This window comes from Triticum dicoccoides, chromosome 1A (genome assembly GCF_002162155.2).
Source record: "Triticum dicoccoides isolate Atlit2015 ecotype Zavitan chromosome 1A, WEW_v2.0, whole genome shotgun sequence".
In the NCBI taxonomy this organism is placed as follows: domain Eukaryota; kingdom Viridiplantae; phylum Streptophyta; class Magnoliopsida; order Poales; family Poaceae; genus Triticum; species Triticum dicoccoides.
The window spans coordinates 263,938,188-263,961,142 of NC_041380.1; the positions used below are offsets into that span (position 1 = coordinate 263,938,188).

The following is a 22,955-nucleotide window of genomic DNA, read 5'->3' on the forward strand; positions in this document are numbered from 1 at the left end:
AAGTCACCCAGGAGCCTGATACGGTGAAAAAATGATTATTCATGGCCGAGTGAAAACACTAGCTTGTGACATTTTTCTTCTTACATAAAAAAGTTTCTTCTACATGTATACAAGACGATAATATATGAATGAACTCACTCATTTCATGTATTGATCTTGTTTTTAGTCAAACATATTTAAGATTAATCAATTGATGGAATAAAATATCTTTTTTCCCTACGGCAATATCTTATGTCTCCGGCTCGAAGGATCCTTTGCCCACAAGAAAAGATCCAACCTTTTCTCCTCCTGCAACATCAGTGTAGGAATAATGTCTCCCACGACCGATTCCTATCCCCATGATGCGTCTATCGTTGTCGGAGGGTGTTTTGAGTTGTATCTCTGTTGGATCTGATTTTGTTTGTTTGTTTACATGTTTTATTTTTCTATCTATAACTCTTTTCATCGGCGATGGTTGTTGCCATAGTCCACTGATCCTGCGTGTTCTTAGCACGATGACTTTTCGTCTGTCTATTACAATAAGGTTTCTCCAGTGTTTCTAGTAGTTGCTAGGTGATCCATGGGCCTCTTTGTAATTTTTATCCTGTGTTCTTTATACTACCGTGGTTGATTATAGATCGGAAGTTTCTATCCAAAAAATAAAATAAAATAATAATATTTGTGACACCAAATTAATATCATGAGATCATGACATCTGTTTTCATAATATATTCATTTAGTATTGTACTTTTTTTTTCTTCATATTGTTACTATTAACTCGGCCCAACTTAAGACAAGATTAAGTGAGCCTTGTATACATGGAAAGAGGGAGCACTGTTTACAGAACCTCAGATTATTTTTGTACCTGTAAATATATTTTTCTTTCTAATTTAGGGTCTATTTGGATTGGATTTTCATGAGAATTTTGGTGGATTTGATTTCTAAGTAGCACCTTTTTCCTATGAAAGCCCTTGGGGTCATAATATTGGGTTTACCAAATTCCTCTATCATCCGCTCATATGTCCCCCATTCCATATGAATCTCAACATGAGCTCAAATTTCATTTTTCCTCTAATAAGTCCATGAGGGGTTTTGGAATCTCAATGTAATTTTTATTATGTTCGACATGCTTTGTACTTCCGCTGAACTTTGATAATAAACCTGGATCGTTTTCGCAAAAAATAGTCTAATGAACTTTCACTCTTTCCTCAATCCTCCAAACTTCTTGTATTTGTTTCATGTGCACCAACCAAGGACACATAATGCAGATTTTCTTTGTTCTAGAATCATACAGGACTAGAAGGGGTTGGACGCGCTTTGCTACGCCGTTGGTGTTGTTGGTTTTCTTAAAAAAAATTAACCACTTTGTTTCAAAATATAAGGTGTATTACTTTTTGAAAAGTCAAACCTTTTAGTTTGATCAAATTTGTAGAGAAATGTATCAAAATCCATAATTTCAGATCGGTATGATTAGATTCATCATGAAATGAATTTTCATACTTTTTTGTTTAATAGTTCATTAAAAAAAATATTATGGATGTCAATATGTTTGCTCTGAACTTGGTCAAAGTTAGAGAAATTTGACTTCTCAAAAAACTAATACCCCTTATAGTTTGGGACTGATGGAATATTTAGTTTCATGGATAGGGGAGATGATGGAGTGTGTTTAATTTTTATTTATAATGCGATGATTTGGTTGAACTTTCGTGATTGATTCTATGTTATCCACTAACCAACCTATATCTATGTGGGGAAATATCTACGTCATTGACTGCATGAACTATATTGGTGCTATAGTATCACATGGTTTTTCCTGGATGGTGGGAGGATGCGCGGGATTGACATGTTTTTATAGGCCAGTTGCTGCTGATTGATTTGAAAAAATCGTTGGCCCGGTCAAAATTGTAAACCAAATCCAAAATTGAATGTCTCAATTGAATGAAAGGGCTTCAAAATTAGAGAACATAGTGAATTAAAAAAAAACTGAATGAGAGAGTTTGAGAAATTGTTGACCCGGTCAAAATCGGGTGACCCAATTCTAAATTGAATACCTTAATTAATTGCGAGGCCTTAAAAATTAGGAAGCATAGTGTACAGTAGTATAAAAGAATTAAATGGGAAAACTTTGAGAAATTGTTGACCCGGTGAAAATCGGGTAACCCAATTCTAATTGAAGACCTCTATTGAATGTGGGCTCTTTAAATCTAGGAAACATAGTGTTATAGAGGATGCAGTGTATAATATAAAAGAATTGGATTTTTTTTGAGAAATTATTGACCCGGTTAAAATCAGATGATCCAATTCTAATTGGAGACCTTAATTAAATGTGGCTGCATAGTGTTATAGATGATTTCATGGTACTGTGAAGCACTCTTATATTTATTTACGGAGGGAGTACATGCTATCTCAATGCTGTATTTTTTTTTCCTTTCATATGCAATGTATGTCTTAAAATTCCTCGATCGGAACTGTTTATCCCTGGAACTCAAAGGCCACAAAGGTACTCCCTCCGTTCCAAAATAGATGACCCAACTTTATACTAACTTTAGTACAAAGTTGGGTCATCTATTTTGGAACGGAGGGAGTATTTATCTAAACGTGAAGTTTGAGATTGGGCTCAAACCATCAGCGCTATAACAAGAAGCACTAAAGGTGTAAAGCACATCATGCATCTCATGTCTACTTAATTGCAACAGAAACACATAAATAATGTGAAGCGTAAGTTGACAAAGATCAAGCAAGTTCCTGCTTATTGGAACATTGACCATAAAAGCCAAGAACCACCAAAAACTGGATGTCCTTTACCACCAAAACCAAGGTACTCCTACTACTTATTCTAAATCATTTTGTGCTAATGAAGTGTAGATAGAGCAGTAGGTCTTTAAACCCAAAACATAAATAAATCTCCAAACGGCAGAAACCACTGTCAACACTTCACTTGTCCGGCGGCAGTGGATGAGGAGCCCCGGCAGGGCGCATATGGGCGACGCGGCTGTGCCTGTTGGAGTGCAGCTCCTGGGAGAAGGTGGGGCTGCGCAGCGGCCGGTACTCCGGCACCAGGCGGCCGGCCCTGTACCGCACGCCGCACGCATTGCACAGCGTCTTGCGGCCCTCCGGTCCCTCGCGCCATTGCGGCGTCTCCGCCGTCCCACAGTGCCGGCACAGCCGCTGCCCCAGGTCAGAAAGCGCCGGCGACACCACCCCCTCCGTCCGAGGCGCCACCACCGATGGCTTCGGCTCCACTGTCTCCACCGCCGGGACGTTCTTGTTCAACAGCCACTCCCGCTCCTGCTCCGCAGCCGCCCCCTCGCGCCATCGCGGCTTCTTCATCTTCCCGCAGTGCTGGCACCACCGCTGCTCCGGCTCAGCCGCTGTCGGAGGCCACGCCAAAGTCCGTCGCTGGCGCACCACCCTCTTCGTCTGAGACCCCACCTCCGACGGCTCCGCCTCCATAGTCTCCAACGCCTCGCCGCCGCCAACCTCCAGTCCCTGCAAGAGCCAAACATTACCTCCATTTCCCTTACCAAGCAACCCCAATTCCCTGACCAAAAGGAACAGCGTGCGGAAAACGCGTACCTCCTGATGAGAGGGTGCATACTCCGGGCGTTCCCTTTTGTACCGCACGCCACACGCGTTGCACAACGTGCGGCAGCCCGCTGCCCCCCTGTGCCACTGCGGCGTCTTCGTCGTCCCGCAGTGCCTGCACCGCCGCTGCCCCGGCCTAGCCGACATCGCCCCGCGCCGCCGGCGCACCACCTTCCTCCGAGACCCCATCACCGCTGGTTCCTGCTCCATCTCCTCCACCGTCGGGAATGCGTCCTTGTTGGGCAGCGACTCGAGCTCCTCCTGGGCCCGACGGGCCCCCATCACCGCTAGCTCCAGGTCCATCTCCTCCACTGCCGGGAACGCGTCCTTGTTGGACAGCCACTCGAGCTCCTCCTCCGCCCCCTCGCCGCCTCCGCAAGCCGCCACCTCCAGCCCCTGCAACTGCAAGCACCAACCTTCATCGCCGATTCCGTACGACGAGACCCCCCAAAAAGCCTCACCGAAAGGAAAAACCTACCAACTGGTCAAAGAAGGACTGGAGGTCGCCGCCGCTACAAAAGGAGATCGTCAACGACCGCCTCGCCGTGGAGCCCGTCCGCCTGCTTCTTTAGCCCGAGAGGAGAACGCGAAAGGGTTTGGGGAAACTTCTGTGCTTGGTGGGCTTCTAGGAGAAGGTAAGTCGGTGAGGCGACCCACACACAGCATTCACATGGGTGGGCTAAGGGGCTTCTTTTGAAGTTCGCTGGCGGGAGTGGGTTTATGATTTTTACCTTTTCTTTTCGTTGGACGCGCGAGTTTGGAATTTGGAGATGGCCACCGTAAAAACGAATGAAGCGGACAAGACATCACTTTTTGTTTTTTTAACAAGAAAACAGTAGGAAAAAAAACCTACTGCAAAGTTTTAAACTCACCTCTCCACAAATAAAAAAAAAATTACATCACCAGCCTAGAGCTGCAATTTGTTGTTTTCCATTTGTATTTTGCATTTTGTTAATCAGTGATGGCTTGAGGCGAAGATAGGGCGTCACTGATCTGACTCCCTACAGCCGTCAGATGCCTCCCCGACGTGGCTATAAGATCCCCTTGTGTCTTTCCTCTTCCGGCAAACAAACTCGTTTGCCTCTCATCTCGCAACAATTGTCGTAATGTCGTCGCTCGTTGCCCCCACGACATTCCATCGCCTCTCGCTTGTAGCACGGTGGCGCTGCTCACCGGTTGCAGCACCGGTGCCCACTAGTCCGCCCTATGCACCAAATCGTACAGCCAGACCTAGCAAAAAATCGTCTCGTTGGTCCCCAACATTCATCACCGGCGCAACCCTACCATAAGTCGTCGTTGTAGCCGGTTGCAGCAATGGCGGGTGACGGGTCCAACATGTGTCGCAGTACATGGCACAAAACGTTGTGTGCATCGTTGGCTCAACCCCTTGCAACATTTTCTATCGCCAGTCCGTGTTGAAGCTTTTTCCATCTATGGTTGAAGCTCTTCGTCTCAATGGTTGCATCTTTTCTGGTTGGGCAGTGTCCAGTTGAAACTTTCTATATCGCGAGTTGAAGCTTTTTCCATATACGGTTGAAGCTTCTCATGTCAATGGTTGCAACTTCGGTTGTGCAGTGGCCAATTGAAGCTTTCTATATCACTAGTTGAAACTTTTTCCATGTATGGTTGAAGCTTTCATGTCAATTGCTGCAATTTGTTTTTGTTGTGAAGTGGTCAATTGAAGCTTTCTATATGGTCGGTTGAAGCTTTTCCATCTATGGATGAAGCTTTTCATGTCAACGGCTACAACACTGGTATGCAGCTGTTCTAACATTCGCCTCCAGTGGTTGTGCGTCGCTGGTCATCAGCACAAGGAATCTACAGTCCCAACATGTCAAGTCTTCGTTCCAGGACCCTCCATCACTGTTCCAGCATGTGCCCTTGGTGTCATCGCAACTCGTGTGTGCCAGAGGCGAGTGTTGCATGAGAGGGAGAGGAAAAAGGAGGTGCTGATCGTGGCTATTTTCTCCGCCCTACGATGGCTTGTCCTAGCAGCACGCAACAACAATGCCGCCCAGCTTGCCGCGACGTGTCACGATGATGAGGGAAGAGAAGTGGAGTGTTTCCCAGCAAGCAACGTGTCATGTAAAAGGTAGAAGAAAGGAGAGGTCCATGTGGATAAGATACAAGAGGTGAGGGAGGAGTATAATGCAAAAACAAAGAATAAAAAAGAGAGCGCATGATCTGGTGGGATCTGACGTCACGCGTGAGACCGGCAGAAACTTTGGTCGGTCACCCGAAAGGATAATTTACCAAATTGATACCAAGTCATTAGATAAGAAAGGCACCACTAGGCACTAGACGACCGGCAAAATGCATGGAGCAGTCGCATACAAGTCGCCCGATGCATCGCTCCTTGATGTCGGATCGGGATGTCGCTTCCCCCACCTCGCACGCGTCCTCCACACTCCTCGCTCTCGAAGAAAGGAGCATGATTTTCTTGTGCTCCATGTCTCCTGCCTGCCTCCCTGGCCCATGTCTCCAGGACACCTCCCGGCACGAATGACGATCGCGACAGCTCAGCCATGGCTGCTTGCAGCTCCTGGGTGCGATGGTTGCAGCACCACCTCTGGAGTTGCGTGCGACACCTTTGCCACCCCCAGCAGCACACCTTGCTGTTTGTAGCATCAACTGTCCACGGTAGCTATAGAAGACATTTGCAACATCAGTCCACCCCGTTGCAGCACTCTACGCCGCCGTCGAAGCTTCCTGCATCGCTGGTTCCAGCATCTCGCCGCGCCAGTTTTAGCACCGCTCACCTCTGGTCGTAGCGTCGCCCGCCTCCAGTCATAACACGACTCGCCAGTTGCTACTTGTGGAATGTGTTGGGATTTCCCTGAAGAGGAAGGGTGAAGTAATATATTAGCAAAAAGTATTTCCTCAGTAAAGAACCAAGGTTTATCGAACTAGTAGGAGAATTATCCAAATGACCTAGTAGTACCTACACAGACAAGGGCAAATACTTGCACCCAACGCGGGCAAGAGGGTTGTCAATCCCCTTGTACTCGTTAATTGCAAGGGTCAAAATATGATAGTAGGAGACATATAAATTGCAAAGTAAAATAAAAGTAAATAAATTGCAGCAGGGTATTTAGGGTTTGAGTAATATGATTTAAATGGATCCGGGGGCCATAGCTTTCACTAGAGGCATCTCTCTCATGAGCATAATGATATAGTGGATGAACAAATTACCGTTGGGCAATTGATAGAATAGCGCATAGTTATGATGTTATTCTTGTCATGATTAGTACATAGGCATTACGCCCGTGACAAGTAGGCCATGACATCCATCTGCATCTACTACTATTATTCCACTTCGAGAGCGCTTCTATGCTTGCCTCTCCAGATATTAAGTTCATGAAAAATAAAGTAATGCATTAAGTATGCTGACATAATATAGACAAAATAAGATCAACTAATATGATCGAAGCCCATCGTTACATCCTTAGTAGCAACAATACAAATACGTGCCTTGCTACCCCTTCTGCCATGAGGTGAGGACACCACAAGATTAAATCTACTACGATGCACCACTTCCAATGAAGATCTAATCATTAACTTGGCCAAAGATAACTCATAAATTGGAAAGCATTACATAGCTATAACAACCACACATAATAAAGTTCATAATACAACTATATTACTTTCAATGAATAAGATGATCATAAACCCACAATTCATTGAATCCCAACAAACACACGCATAAAAGGATTACATCATATCGATCTCCGAAGAGAGAACATTGCATTGAAGATCATAACTAGAGAGAGAGAGCCATCTAGCTCCTGCTATGGACCCATAGGTCCTGTGGGGAACTACTCATACATCATCGCAGGTGCAACAAGATTGATGTAGAAGCCCTTCGTGATCGATCCCCAGGTTGAGTACCGGCGGAGGCCTCCATATGAGATCGTGGAAGAACAGACGCTTGCGGTGGCGGAATAATTTTTTCAGATCTCACTCTGGTGATTTCTGGAATTTAGGAAATTTATGGAGTTGGAATTAAGTCAATTGGAGCTAGGAGGGGCCCACAAGTTCAGGTGGTGCCCCCCTCCGAAAGCTTCGTAACATCCCAAATTTGAATTAGGAATGTTCTACAAATAGTTAAGCATCTATCATCATCATTTGCACTGAGTGCCTTTTGAATTTTAAGTTCATTGAATTTCATTTGAATCCTTTTCAAATTTGAGTTCGAATCTTTTCAAAATCCCCTAATCCAAATAAAGAGAGGAGGAACATGACCTTTCAAAAGTCAGAGGAAATTTGGAAATACATTTGGAGATGGAAAACAGAAAAATATTTGGAAAAGGTTTGAAAACAAATTTCCCTTTTATTTGGAATTTCCATAATAATATTTTTTTAAAGTATTTTATTTGCCTCTGAAAAATAATTCATGTTTTTATCTCATTTATTCAAAGAATTTGATATATATATATATATATATATATATATATATATATATTTCCTATAGCAATTTTTATTTTATTTTATGTTTATTTTAAAAAGAAAAGGCCTCTTTGTTTTTTTAGAACGGCCAAAGCCCACTAGCGCCAGCCGACCCAACTAGCCCTCACTACATTGAATCCCTTCGGATCCGGCCACCCGATCCACTTGTCTATTGCTACTTCTTGAGCTTGCGTTGGTTTTTCCCTTGAAGAGGAAAGGGTGATGCAGCAAAGTAGAGATACGTATTTCCCTCAGTTTGAGAACCAAGGTATCAATCCAGTAGGAGACAACACACAAATCACCTAATACCTGCACAAACAGTCAAACAACTTGCACCCAACATGATAAAGAGGTTGTCAATCCCTTCATGCTTACTTGCAAAAGTGAGATCTGATAGAGATAAATAAAAAGGTAAAGTAAATATTTTTGGTATTTTTGGTTTATACATCGGAAAGTAAAAGATTGCAAAAATAGTAGATCGGAAACTAATATGATGGAAAATAGACCCCGAGGCCATAGGTTTCACTAGAGGCTTCTCTCATGATAGAAAATAATACGGTGGGTGAACAAATTACTACCGAGCAATTGATAGAAAAGTGCAAAGTTATGATGATATCTAAGGCAATGATCATGAATATAGGCATCACGTACGTGTCAAGTAGACCGAAATGATTCTGCATCTACTACTATTACTCCACACATCGATCGACTCCTGCCTGCATCTAGAGTATTAAGTTCATGAAGAACAGAGTAACACATTAAGTAAGATGACATGATGTAGAGGAATTAACTCAAGCAATGTGATGAAAACCCCATCTTTTTATCCTCGATGGCAACAATACAATACGTGCCTTGCTGTCCCTACTGTCACTGGGAAAGGACACCGCAAGATTGAAACCAAAGCTAAGTACTTCTCCCATTGCAAGAAAAACCAATCTAGTTGGCCAAACCAAATCGATAGTTCGAAGAGAATTACAAAGATATCAAATCATGCATAAAGGAATTCAGAGAAGATTCAAATAATATTCATAGATAAGCTGATCATAAATCCACAATTCAACGGATCTCGGCAAACATACCGCAAAAGAATATTACATCGGATAGATCTCCAAGAACATTGAGGAGAACATGGTATTGAGAATCAAAGAGAGAGAAGAAGCCATCTAGCTACTAGCTATGGACCTGTAGGTCTGTGGTAAACTACTCACGCTTCATCGGAAGGGCAATAGAGTTGATGTAGAAGCCCTCCGTGATCAAATCCCCCTCTAGCAGGGTGCCAGAAAAGGTTCCCAAATGGGATCTCATGGGTACAGAAGGTTGCGGTGGTGGAAAAGTGTTCTCGTTGATGCCTCTGGTGGTTTGGGGATATTTGGAAATATATAGGCGAAAGAATTAGGTCAGGAGGGTCACGGGAGGGGGGGGGGGCACAAGGGTGGGGGGCGCGCCCTACCCCCTAGGCGTGCCCTTCGTCCTTGTGGGCGCCTCATGGCTCCTCCGACTTCATCTCCAAGTCTCCTGGTTCTCTTCTGGTCCAAGAAAAATCATCACGAAGATTTTATTCCGTTTGGACTCTGTTTGGTATTCCTTTTCTGCAAAACTCAAAAACAAGGAAAAAACCCAGAAATTGGCACTTGGCCCTAGGTTAATAGGTTAGTCCCAAAAATAATATAAAATAGCATATTAATGCATATAAAACATCCAAAACAGATAATATAATAGCATGGAACAATCAAAAATTATAGATACGTTGGAGACGTATCAAGCATCCCCAACCTTAATTCCTGCTCATCCTCGAGTAGGTAAATGATAAAAACATAATTTTTGATGTGGAATGCTACCCAACATATTTATCCATGTAATTTTCTTTATTGTGGCATGAATGTTCAGATCCATAAGATTCAAAACAAAAGTTTAATATTGACATAAAACAATAATACTTCAAGCATACTAACAAGGCAATTATGTCTTCTCAAAATAACATGGCCAAAGAAAGCTTATCCCTACAAAATCATATAGTCCGGCTATGCTCCATCTTCATCACACAAAATATTTAAATCATGCACAACCCTGATGACAATCCAAGCAATTGTTTCATACTTTTGATGTTCTCAAACTTTTTCAACTTTCACGCAATACATGACCGTGAGCCATGGACATAGCACTATAGGTGGAATAGAATATGGTGGTTGTGGAGAAGACAAAAATAAGGAGATATTCTCACATCAACTAGGCGTGTAAACGGGCTATGGAAATTCCCATCAATAGATATCAATGTGAGTGAGTAGGGATTTCCATGCAACAGATGCGCTAGAGCTATATGTTTATGAAAGCTCAAAAAGAAACTAAGTGGGTGTGCATCCAACTCGCTTGCTCACGAAGACCTAGGGAAATTTGAGGAAGCCCATCATTGGATTATACAAGCCAAGTTCTATAATGAAAAATTCCCACCAGTATATGAAAGTGATAATATAGAAGACTCTCTATCATGAAGATCATGGTGCTACTTTGAAGCACAAGTGTGGTAAAAGGATAGTAACATTGTCCCTTCTCTCTTTTCTCTCATTATTTTATTTGGGCCTTCTCTCATTTTTTGGCATCATTTTTTTCGTCCGAAGTCTCATCCTGACTTGTGGGGGAATCAAAGTCTCCATCATCCTTTCCTCACATGGGACAATGCTCTAATAATGAACATCATCACACTTTTATTTACATACAAGTCAAGAATTACAACTTGATACTTAGAAAAAGATATGACTCTATATGAATGCCTCCGGTGGTGTACCAGGATGTGCAATGAATCAAGAATGACATGTATGAAAGAATTATGAACGGTGGCTTTGCCACAGATACGATGCCAGCTACATGATCATGCAAAGCAATATGACAATGACGGAACGTGTCATAATAAACGGAACGGTGGAAAGTTGCATGGCAATATATCTCGAATGGCAATGGAAATGCCATAATAGGTAGGTATAGTGGCTGTTTTGAGGAAGGCATATGGTGGGTGTATGGTACCGGCGAAAGGTGCGCTACACTAGAGAGGCTAGCAATGGTGGAAGGGTGTGAGTGCGTATAATCCATGGACTCAACATTAGTCATAAAGAACTCACATACTTATTGCAAAAATCCATTAGTTATCGAAATGAAGTACTACACGAACTCTCCTAGGGGGATAGATTGGTAGGAAAATACCATCGCTCGTCCCCGACCACCACTCATAAGGAAGACAATCAATACATAAATCATGCTCCGACTTCATCACATAAAGGTTCACCATACGTGCATGCGGGAATCACAAACTTTAACACAAGTATTTCTCAAATTCACAATTACTCACAAGTATGACTCTAATATCACCATCTCTATATCTCAAAGCAATCATAAAGAATCAAACTTCTCATAGTATTCAATGCACTTTATATGAAAGTTTTTATTATATCCCTCTTGGATGCCTATCATATTAGGACTAAATTTATAACCAAAGCAAATTATCATGCTGTTTAGAGACTCTCAAAATAATATAAGTGAAGCATGAGAGTTCAACAATTTCTATAAAATAAAACCACCGCCGTGCTCTAAAAAGATATAAGTGAAGCACTATAGCAAAATTGCCTAGCTTAAAAGATATAAGTGAAGCACATAGAGTATTCTAATAAATCACGATTCATGCGTGTCTCTCTCAAAAGGTGTGTACAGCAAGGATGTTTGTGGCAAACTAAAAAGCAAAGACTCATATCTTACAAGATGCTCCAAGCAAAACATACATCATGTGGTGAATAAAAATATTGCCTCAAGTAAAGTTACCAATAGACGAAGACGAAACAGGGGATGCCTTTCGGGGCATCCCCAAGCTTAGGCTCTTGGTTGTCCTTGAATATTAACTTGAGGTGCCTTGGGCATCCCCAAGCTTAGGCTCTTGCCACTCCTTATTCCATAATATATCAAATCTTTACCCAAAACTTGAGAACTTCACAACACAAAACTCAACAAAAAATCTCATAAGCTCCGTTAGTATAAGAAAACAAATCACCACTTTTGGTACTGTTGTGAACTAATTATTTATTTATATTGATGTAATATCTAATGTATTCCAACTTTTCCATGGTTCATACCCCCCGATACTACCCATAGATTCATCAAAATAAGCAAACAACACATAGAAAACAGAATCTGTCAAAAACAGAACAGTCTGTAACTCTTGAAAAATTATGTAACTCCAAAAATTCTGAAAAATTAGGAAAAGCTAAGAAATTTGCTTATTAATCTTCTGCAAAAATAATCAGTATTTTGTCAAATTTCTGTTAAAAATGAGAATTGTTTTCCTGAGCGCAAAAGTTTCTGTTTTTCAGCAAGATCAAATCAACTATCACCGTAAGCCATCCCAAAGGTCTTACTTGGCACACACACTAAGGAAAACACAAAAACACATCTAACCAGATGCTAGATGAATTATTTATTTCTAAACAGGACCAAAAAAGTAAGAACAAAAAATAAAATTGGGTTGCCTCCCAACAAGCGCTATTGTTTAACAACCTTAGCTAGGCATTGATAATTTTAATGATGCTCACATGAAAGATAGCAATTGAAACACAAAGAGAGCATCATAAAACATGTAACAATCAAGTTTAAGTCTAACATGCTTTCTATGCATAGGGATTTTATAAGCAAACAAATTATTATAGCAAGCAAAAACTACCATATGCAAGGAAGAAGAAGGAACCAATAGCAATCTCAACATAACGAGAGGTAATTTAGTAATATGAAAATTTCTACAACCATATTTTCCTCTCTAATAATAATTACATGTAGGATCATAATCAAACTCAACAATATAACTATCACATAAAATATTCTCAACATGATCCACATGCATGCAAAGTTGACACTCTTCTAAAATAGTGGAATTATCATCAAATAAAGTCATGACACCTCTCCTAATCCACTTTTATCAAAAACTTCATAAGATTGAACATTATCCAAATATGTGGGATCTAAAGCCGACACCCTTCCAAACCCACTTTCAATGTTATTGCAAACATTATTATCAATCTTATATTCATCATGGGGCTTAAATAAATTTTCAAGATTGTAAGAAAAATCACCCTAATCATGATCATTGCAACAAGTAGTGGACATATCAAAACTAGCATCCCCGAGCTTAGAGTTTTGCATATCATTAACACAATTGGCATTAATATAATTTATAATAACATTATTGCAATCATGCTTTTCATTCAAGGAGCTATCATGAATCACTTTATAATTTTGTTCTTTCAACACTTCATCAAAATTTTCAGATTCACGAATTTCAAGCAAAACCTCATAAAGATAATCTAGTGCACTCAACTCACTAGCAATTGGTTCATCATAACTGGATCTTATAAAAATATTAGCAAGTGGATGAGGATCCATAAGAATAGATTTTTAGCAAGCGAAGATGCAAGCAAATAGAAGGCACATGGCAACGAAAGCAATCATAAGATCAAATGAGAAGAAGGACAGATAGAAGGCAAATCTTTTCGAAAATTGTTTCAGAAGTGGGGGAGATGAAAATGAGGGGCAAATGGCGAATAACTTAATGAAAGACATGAGATTTTATGATGGGTACTTGGTATGTCTTCACTTGGCGTAGATCTCCTCGGCAACGGCGCCAGAAATTCTTCCTGCTACTTCTTGAGCTTGCGTTGGTTTTTCCCTTGAAGAGGAAAGGGTGATGCAGCAAAGTAGAGATAAGTATTTCCCTTAGTTTGATAACTAAGATATAGAAGGTTGCGGCAGTAGAAAAGTGGTTTCGTGGCTCCCCTGAAGGGCTTTGGAATATATGTGAATATATAGGATGAAGGGCTAGGTCAGATGAGTCTTGAGGGGTCCACAAGGTAGGGGGCGCACCCTCCACCCTCGCCGCCGCCTCGCGGCTCTTCTGTCTTGGACTCCAAGTCCCCTGGGTGTCTTCTGGTCCAAGAAAAATCATCATGAAATTCTATTCCGTTTGGACTCCGTTTGAAATTCGTTTTCTGCGAAACTCAAAATCAAGGAAAAACAGAAAGTGGCACTGGGCTCTAGGTTAATAAGTTAGTCCCAAAAATAATATAAAATAGCAGAATAATGCATATAAAACATCCAAAACAGATAATATAATAGCATGGAACAATAAAAAATTATAGATACATTGGTGACGTATCAAACATCCCCAAGCTTAATTCCTGCTCGTCCTCGAGTAGGTAAATGATAAAAACAGAATTTTTGATGTGGAATGCTACCTAACATATTTATCCATGTAATTTTCTTTATTGTGGCATGAATATTCAGATCCATAAGGTTCAAAACAAAAGTTTAATATTGACATAAAAACAATAATACTTCAAGCATACTAATAAAGCAATCATGTCTTCTCAAAATAACATGGCCAAAGAAAGTTATCCCTAGAAAATCATATAGTCTGGCTATGCTCCATCTTCATCGCACAAAGTATTAAGTCATGCACAACCCCAATGACAAGCCAAGCAATTGTTTCTTACTTTTGATGTTCTCAAACTTTTTCAACTTTCACAAAATACATGAGCGTGAGCCATGGATATAGCACTATAGGTGGAATAGAATATGGTGGTTGTGGAGAATACAAAAATAAGGAGATGGTCTCACATCAACTAGGTGTATCAACAGGCTATGGAGATGCCCATCAATAGATATCAATGTGAGTGAGTAGGGATTGCCATGCAACGGATGCGCTAGAGCTATAAGTGTATGAAAGCTCAAAAAGAAACTAAGTGGGTGTGCATCCAACTCGCTTGCTCACGAAGACCTAGGGCAATTTGAGGAAGCCCATCATTGGAATATACATGCCAAGTTCTATAATGAAAAATTCCCACTAGTATATCAAAGTGACAACATTGGAGACTATCTATCATGAAGATCATGGTGCTACTTTGAAGCACAAGTGTGGAAAAAGGATAGTAACATTGCCCCTTCTCTCTTTTCTCTCATTTTTTTGGTGGGCTTCTTTGGCCTCTTTTATTTTTTTGTGGGCTTCTTTGGCCTCTTTTATTTTTTATAAAGTCCACAAACTCATCCCAAGTTGCCAGGGAATCATAGCTTCCTTCATCCTTTCCTCACATGGGACAATGCTCTAATAATAAAGATCATCACACTTTTATTTACTTACAACTCAAGAATCACAAGTCGATTCTAGAACAAAAATATGACTCCATATGAATGCCTCCGGCGGTGTACCGGGATGTGCAATGAATCAAGAGTGACATGTATATAAAAAAGAAAGGTGTCTTTGCCACAAATACGATGCCAACTACATGATCATCCAAAGCAATATGACAATGATGAAGCGTGTCATAATAAACAGAACAATGGAAAGTTGCATTGCAATATATCTCAGAATGCCTATGGAAATGCCATTATAGGTAGGTATGGCGGCTGTTTTGAGTAAGGTGATAGTGGGTTCAATGCACTGGCGAAAGCTGCGTGATACTAGAGAGGCTAGCAATGGTGGAAGGGTGAGAGTGCGTATAATCCATGGACTCAACATTAGTCATAAAGAACTCACATACTTGTTGCAAAAATTTATTAGTTATCGAAACGAAGTAAGAGACGCATGCTCCTAGGGGGATAGATTGGTTGAAAAAGACCATCGCTCGTCCCCGACCGCCACTCATAAGGAAGACAATCAATAAATAAATCAAGCTTCGACTTCATCACATAACGGTTCACCACACGTGCATGCTACGGGAATCACAAACTTTAACACGAGTATTTCCACCAATCCACAATTACTCACTAGCATGACTCTAATATTACCATCTTCATATCTCAAAACAATCATAAGGAATCAAACTTTACATAGTATTCAATGCACTTTACATGAAAGTTTTTATTATATCCCTCTTGGATGCCCATCATATTACACTACAAAAAAATACACTTCCGTGATGATACGTGTTTGTCACAGTAGGTCACGTTTTTTGTCATGCATGTACATCCATGTCGATTTTATGACAGAATCAAGATAGTCATACATGTGCTGTCGTAGAAGTGTTCCATGAAAATACCAAAATTATCATCACGGAGGTGTCCACTTCTATGACAATAAATGGCGCCTCATGGAAGTGCTTTCGTCAAGGGTAACCGACATGTGGCATCCACCATAACGGGTCACCATTAAGCTATCGGGTTTCGGTTTGGATCCGATAACCCGTTAACAGCCCAGACCAATGGGGATTTCCACATGTGAAATCATCATTGGCTGGAGGAAACACGTGTCGGCTCACCGTTGGGATAGATGTCATCCACTCATTGGACAGAAGGCACCAATGATACGTCGACACATGGCACGGCCCAAAAGAGGCCCATTCCCGTGAAAAGGCCGGCCCATTTGACTTGGTCAAAAGATAGCAGGCCGGCCCTGGAAAGCATGTTAACGGCCTATTCGCACATAACCCATTTACAACCCACTAACCCAGGGCCCGTTACGGCCTATCCGAATTAGGCCGAGTAGCGTCATCTGGGCCGTCCAATATGATTCCAGCCCGTTGTAACTTCCGACCCATGTATGGCCCATGATGTCTTTCGGCCCATATGAGGCACTTTGTAACTCTTGGCCCATTAACGGCCCGTGGTGAAACTGGCCCGTAATGAACAGTATATCGCTTTATACCCATTAACGGCCCATTATTCCATTGGGCCGTTTCAAGCCCATGTTATCTTTCAGCCTTCTCAGGGCCCATTTATTCTTAGGCTTATTTCCAGCATTCGGTTACTTATGGCCTATTACTGGCCTTTCTGCTTGTGGGCCAAATTCAGCCTATGGTTATAGTCGGCCCATTAATTTGTTGGGCCGTTTTCTTAGCGTACTCAAATACGGCCGATTAACGATGACCCATTATGGTCGACCCATGAACGAACGATTCCAACTCTAGCCTGTTTAAGGCCCATAATGCAGTCCGTTATCTGCCCATGTTTGGCCAATCGATGATATGGCCCGTAGAAGGCCCATTGATGTTACGGCCCCTAGAAGGCCCATTATTTCTACAGCCCATAGAAGGCCCATTGTTTCTACGACCAGTAGGAGGCCCAGGGTCACTACAGTAAATATGTAGCCCATGGTTATTGTGGCCTAGTTTTTAAAAATAGGTTATTGCAGCCACCAGCGAACTGGAAAAAGAACTGCACTAACTACAAGCAAACAAGTAAACAAGGCAACACAGAAATAAATAAGCAAGCAACTTACGCTAGACTATCACGGCTATTACACATATTACATCCACCAGGCATCAAAGTTTGCCACCAGTGCAAATATAGGGAACAAAGCAGCATGTCACATACATTGGTTGTCTAAGTTGATGACCAATGCAAATAAACGCTGAAGCAAAACAAGTCCAGAACGGAAACCATTTCAGAAGAGCTCAAGAAACAATATCCTGGGTACCCATAATGCTGGCAAGATACTTAGCAATCTTATTAACTTTCTCTCGTTTGGCGCTTAAATCCTCCACCGCTTGCTGTTGCACAAGAAAGTATGCATCTGAATTCTACAGGGACTTCCTCAGTCCTTCGGCTTCTTGCGTAGCACGGCTGACTGATGCCTTTCAGCTTGTAGGTAAGCCTAAAGAAGTCGAAGTGATTCAGGCAGAGAGTTCGAAGAGTTTGTGCCAGCGGTACTGGCCAGTAAATCGAACACTACATCAACACAAGATTGTGGGGTTTTCTCACTATCTAGAAGATCGTTTTTATCACCTTTCTTGGAGACCAACAGGGTTGTCTCACTATCTTGAACGTTATCTGCATTACTTTCTCTACCATTGCATAGTGGGGTGCTCTTCTCCAATATTCCATTCGCATACTACAAGAGAAACAAGCAGACACATCACATGTTTAGCATGTAGTATACGAAACCCATTTTGGTAAACCGGTTCAGTAGTAAGGTGGACAGGATAACAACATGAAACAAACATATATCTATGTACTATGGTCACTGTATTGTCGATATCATTCTAGTTTATGTTGCCAAATCAAGATAGAGACACAGTTGAACTCATATATTTTTAAGACACAACATCATAGACAGAATATAAGTGTGAGAAACTACACAACATTGGCAATGCTTGTATTGTGAATCACATGAGAACATAACTGTTTATACAACTGAAACTGAAATCAACATAGAGGAAGAAGTTAGAACAACAATCTAGTTAAAGAAATAGGTTGAGAACATACCTGTTGCGCCATTGGAGTTTCAATTGGATCCTTCAAATTCGGAAGTAGTTGGTATGAGTAAATACAGTGATGCAACAACAAAGGAGTATGGACCATAGCTACAGAATCTGACCTGGGAACAGTTGCTCTTTTGCTTTAAACGTGGAGTTTGGGTTCGCTGTGGTGGTCTTCGTGCTTTGGGCACTGTAGTTTCTTTACAAACTGCTCGTGTGGGGTACTCTGTGGTGGACATGGTGTTGTGTCAACTAGAAGTGGGTTACTATCCGCTGGGGTTGGGGTTAGATGGGTTGTAGCTGGTTCTCCGTCCAACGGTGTAAGTGTGCAATCTGGAAAAGTCTCGGTTATGTGTGGTGGGGCTAGTTCGCGGGCCAGTACAATCATGGTTCTATCTGCATCGATGGGTAGCATCGTCTTTTGTGAAGAATGGGTTTTTGCTCCCTTAGATACTACCATCACCCCCTCCAATTCAAATGGCTGATAAACAAGAAAATAAATTGAATGTATAGACATTGTATGATAGACAGATGTGGTAATTCACATATATGTTGTCTAACCAAACAAGACAGCATGACACAATTTCACATATATGATGCCTAACTAAACATGATAGCATGACACAGTTTTAGATATATGATGGATTACTTAACAGGACATAATGGCATAATTCAACATATGATGAGTATCTAAACAGGATAACATGACAAAACTATATGATGTCTTTCCAAAATAGGTTGAGATGAAATAATTCACATACATGTTGTCTAAGTATACAGGATGGCATGATATAATTGACATAATTGATTCATATACTAAGCAGCTGGCACTCGCATGTATGATCTCTAAACTAAGCAGATGGAATTCAATATTGTGCATATGATGTATAAACTAAGCAATGCAAGACACCATATGCATGATATGAGAAATATAAAGATTGCAACTTAGAGCATACACCTCAGGTGGGATATAGGACCACCTCTGAGGAGCTACCTGTAACCATCGAGATATATGCTTCAACAGGTACCATTGCCTGCTCTGAAGACTTTGTTTTCACTCCTGATTTTTCCATAACCGGCTCAAATGGCTGATACACATGAAGAGTAGTTCAATATACACATATTGTCGACAAATGGAATACGTAATGAAAAAAAGATGGAATGAGATAATTCACATATATGATACCTGGCTACATGACAGTGCTTAATTCTCATATATGATAATTGGCTGAAAACATGGCATTGCATAATTCACATATCTAATATAGAAAGCAAACAGGAGGCATTCACACAAAGCATGTCTAATCTAAGCAGATGGCATGGCAATGCAAGACACCATATGCGTGATATGAGCAATATAACCCTGCCAAGTTAGAGCATGCACCTCGAGGGGGGGGGATACGACTGGTCATCTGTATTTGAATCCTCCTCTGAGGAGCTATCTGTAACCAGCAAGATATCTGCATCGACATGTAGCACTGACTGCTCAAAAGACCTTGTTCACTCCAAATTTTCCCATGACCGACTCAAATGGCTGATGCATAGGAAGAGTAGATGAATGTGTAAACATTGTTGACAAATGTAATACATTATAAAAAAATATGGCATGATAAAATTCACATATACGATGACTGGCTAAACAGGATGACATTGCATGATTGACGTATATGTATCCAGGCTAAAGAAGATGGCATTGCATAATTCCCATATATGATATAGAAACCAAACAGGTGGCATTCACACAAAGCAAATCTAAACTAAGCTGATGACATATAAGATGTATAATGTAAGCAATGCGAGGCGCCATATGCATGATATGACCAACATCGGCATGCCAGGTTAGAGCAAACACCTCATGTGGTAAATAGGAGTGGTCGGCTCCCTCTGAATCCCCATCTGAATAGTTATCTTCCTCTGGAATACAATCTAGAATGGTGGGAGGGGGGCACTTCGCTCACCATGGAGCGGAGTCTACATGACATTATATTCCCACGCAACAATCTTCTCTTTTTCTCTACATGTTTAGTACAATTGTGTACATTAACTGACATGCATAATAAAAAACATAGTTAGATTATGTAAGGCCTAAGGGGTGCATGCAAAAATCAAGACTGATGGTAGCAAACGAGTGGATAGATCCAAAACTAATGATAGCAGGTAGATTATAGCTTCAGTTTAAAAATATAGACAATGGATCATCTACTGTTTGTTGCCAACCCAACATGAACCACACAGAAGACCCCAGATGAACCAGATAGTAGACATATACTATTCGTTGCTGCCTCGATATGTGCCCCACGGGCATTTTAAAACTCAAGTTTGAACAATACAGTAGCAGGTAATAATAACTGATGTATAACGTAAGCAAACACGAAAGAGTGCAACCTCTCTTCCGGAACTATGTAGTCCTCAGGTTCATCTGCTCAGTGATGATGGTAATGCAGTTGGCGTGGCTGCTGGCAATAGGGAAGATGATCTTAGGTGGCGAAAGAAAGTCTGCAGGGGGAATCTCTGCTGCAATGAACGCTTCCATCGATGGTGCACCTCAGGTGGGATGGATGACGGCACAGCAGGAGCAGGACATAACACATAGAGTTTTCTTTGACGCCAATCTGAAAATGAAGTAAATCCTAAGGGCTCCTTAGAATTGGAGGATTCTATAAACGCAGGGACAGGAAAAACACAGGAATAGGATAGGAATGCACGTGTAAAACAGAGCATTTGGAAACATAGGATTTCTGTCAACCTGGGTGTTTGGTTCACATGAACAGGAGGAACACATGAATGGAGAAACATGGTCAAATTAAAGTCAAACCACGTGAAAATGAAAAAAATAAGAATCTTATCATGACGGTAATGCAATTAGTCATGTTCTTCATGTATATTAATTTGAAAAGGACGTCTAAGTGGATATTAAAACTCTTACATTTTTTCTTTTAAAGAGACACCAAAGGAAAAAAAATCCTCCAGTTTTGCTTTGCTCCACTCCTTCTAACCAAATGCATGAATAGTAGTACCATATTAGTTCCATAGCAAAGGATCCCCGAGGGATCGACATGAATGCAGAGTAACAAAATGATGCGACGAGTGTACAACCTCTTTGGCATAGCCTTGTCGACCTCAGCATCATTGGGTTGGACGTGGAGGATAGTGATGCTGGTGTGACTGTTGGAGGTGGGGAAGAAGATCTAAGGCCTCTGGAAATGGCGCCGAGGGTACAACTCTGCTGTGATGGACGGTTCCATCGTTGGAGCAGCTCCGGTGAGGTGTACGGTGGCGAGGCTGAAGCAGGAGAAGACAAACAAATTTAATCTAAATGTGGACTCTAATATCATCTGCAATAGAGGATGTAAAATACATCACCAAAAAGTGCTACATGTAAAATGCATCAGCCGCACCACGGCCGCTCTGACAGATGCTGTAAATAATGTTCACTCTGAACTTAACTAAAGAAACTAAACTTTATAGTCGAAACTGAATTTTACTATCGAAACTGGTTGAACTAGTAGCAGAGCATTGCAATAGATGTTTAGGGCATTCGAGCACTAGTAGTTGAGAAACAACGATCTAAATCAGCAGCCGCTCGAGCAGGGAACACACTAGCAGAGAGCTAGTCATGCAGCAGCATGGCGAGCGAGTGCTAAAGCAGCAACTCCTGTAGCTGCCGGAGGTCGTGCAGCAGCAGCAGCAGCGCGAGTGAGAGCAAGAGCAGAGCAGCAGAACAAACGAGAGCAAGAACGAGCAGCAGCGCGACCGACAACAATAGCAGAGCAGAGCAGCAACACGAACAAAAGCAAGAGTAGCACGACCAACATCAAGAACAGAGCCGCAGCGCGAGCGAGAGCCGGAGTAGCTGCAACTAGTGCTGGTGTGGAAGTCACCGTCGAGGAAGCAACGACATGGGGGAGAGACGCCGTGGATGAAGTGGCCGATGATGGTGCCATCGATGGAGACCCACCATGGCTGCTCGGTATCGAGCACTGGTAGCCCCGTGAGATCGAATAAAAGATAAAATGCAGCAGTGATTGCAAAACCTCCTTGGTGGCACTGAGTAGGCCTTGAGTTCATCGGAGGAATTGGTGAGGGTGCTGCGGTTTCGGTGGGGCAGGTCAAGGCGGTGCTGTGCAGATGGAGGTGGCGCAATAGACGAGGCGAACATCGAGGCAACTCCTTGGAGGTGGAGGACGGGGCGACTGATTCGGCGGACGACGAGATCGACGATGGATCCTCATCTAGTGCGGTGGATGAGGGGCGACGAGTGTTGTGGTGGACGACGTCATCGGGGAAGAGTCTCCGGCTAGGGCGGTCAGGAGGCCGGGGAGGAGCGTGGGGTTTTGCGGGTTTTGGCAGCCTCGGTGTACGAATGGGGGGGACAAAGGGGAAGGTAGGGGGAGCCATGGCTTAGGGACGCGCTTGTTCGAAATGTAGGGTAAGTTACCTGCGTACCCCCACCGGTTTTGACCATGCGATGTCGAGCCGGCATTTCCGGCTGAGGGGTAGAAGGGGGATTTCGCGTGTCTCGGCTGCAGGACCGATTTTGGATGAGGAGGGAGTTTTGGCGTGCGTCGAAATTTCGAGATAATAAGGTGCGACGCGGGTTGAAAAGGCGGAAGTTTCATAGCAGATGAGACAAAAGATACTCGAGCTTGAAAATTTCGGGATAACAAGGCGCGGATTCCATGTTCGGCAGAACAAACTTAACGTGTACAAAAAAACAATTCATAC

General features: G+C 42.0%; 1 protein-coding gene across 1 annotated transcript in view; it reads right to left on the reverse strand.

Moving 5' to 3' along the window:
- Window positions 1-2,703: 2,703 nt before the first annotated feature.
- Window positions 2,704-22,955, reverse strand: part of LOC119352648 — a 62,773-nt gene continuing 42,521 nt past the window's right edge. The window contains exons 3-5 of the mRNA XM_037619230.1: window positions 4,043-4,131; window positions 3,556-3,966; window positions 2,704-3,468 (exon numbers count right to left, since the gene is read on the reverse strand). Of these exons, the coding sequence (XP_037475127.1) occupies window positions 2,914-3,468; window positions 3,556-3,966; window positions 4,043-4,131 (1,055 nt within the window). The 3' untranslated portion in view covers window positions 2,704-2,913. The remainder of the gene's footprint in view (window positions 3,469-3,555; window positions 3,967-4,042; window positions 4,132-22,955) is intronic.